Source organism: Eimeria mitis, genomic scaffold, assembly GCF_000499745.2.
Source record: "Eimeria mitis Houghton genomic scaffold, Emh_scaff3828, whole genome shotgun sequence".
Taxonomy (NCBI): domain Eukaryota; phylum Apicomplexa; class Conoidasida; order Eucoccidiorida; family Eimeriidae; genus Eimeria; species Eimeria mitis.
This window is the reverse complement of record NW_013572161.1, coordinates 2,670-3,224: the sequence shown is the minus strand read 5'-3', so window position 1 is coordinate 3,224 and position 555 is coordinate 2,670. Positions and strand designations below refer to the sequence as shown.

At 60.5% G+C, this 555-nt stretch overlaps 1 protein-coding gene across 1 annotated transcript in view; it reads right to left on the bottom strand.

Annotated features, from left to right (window-relative positions):
* Positions 1 to 555, bottom strand: part of EMH_0069930 (uncharacterized protein) — a gene marked incomplete at both ends in the record, with an annotated part of 3,101 nt that overhangs the window by 2,285 nt on the left and 261 nt on the right. Inside the window, 2 exons of the mRNA XM_013498919.1 lie at positions 3 to 248; positions 356 to 555. Coding sequence (XP_013354373.1) covers positions 3 to 248; positions 356 to 555 — 446 coding nt within the window. The remainder of the gene's footprint in view (positions 1 to 2; positions 249 to 355) is intronic.

Below are 555 nucleotides of genomic sequence, written 5' to 3'. Positions count from 1 at the left end.
TCACTAGATATTCCTCTTGCTGCTGCTGCTGCTGCTGCTGCTGCTGGTGCTGCTGCTGCTGCTGCTGCTGTTGCAGGGGAGGAGGAAGAGGAGGGGGCTGCAGCTGCTGCTGTTGCTGCTGCTGCTGCTGCTCCTTCGCAGTTGCTGCTGCTGCAGTTCTTCGCCGCAGCGTCTGCTGCTGAGATGCGCTGTTGTTGCTTCTCTTCCTGCTGCTGCTGCTGTTGCTGTTGCTGCTGCTGCAGCTGCTGCTGCAGCTGCTGCTGCAGCAGCTGCTGCAGCTGCTGCTGCTTCTGCTGCTGTGCTGGATAAGCTCGCTGCAGCTGCTGCAGTGCATGCAGCAGCCGCAGCAGCTCACCGTTGCGAATGGATGTCTTTGCTGCTGCTGCTGCTGCCTCTGACAGCAGCAGCTGCCTGGCCACAGACCCTGTGCTTCCTGCTTCTGCTTCTGCTGCTGCTGCTGCTGCTGCTGCTGTTGCTGTTGTTGTTGCTGCTGCTGCTGCAGTTGCTGCTGCTGCTGCTGCAGGTGAAATTGCTCTGAAGGGCTGTCTCCGCGTC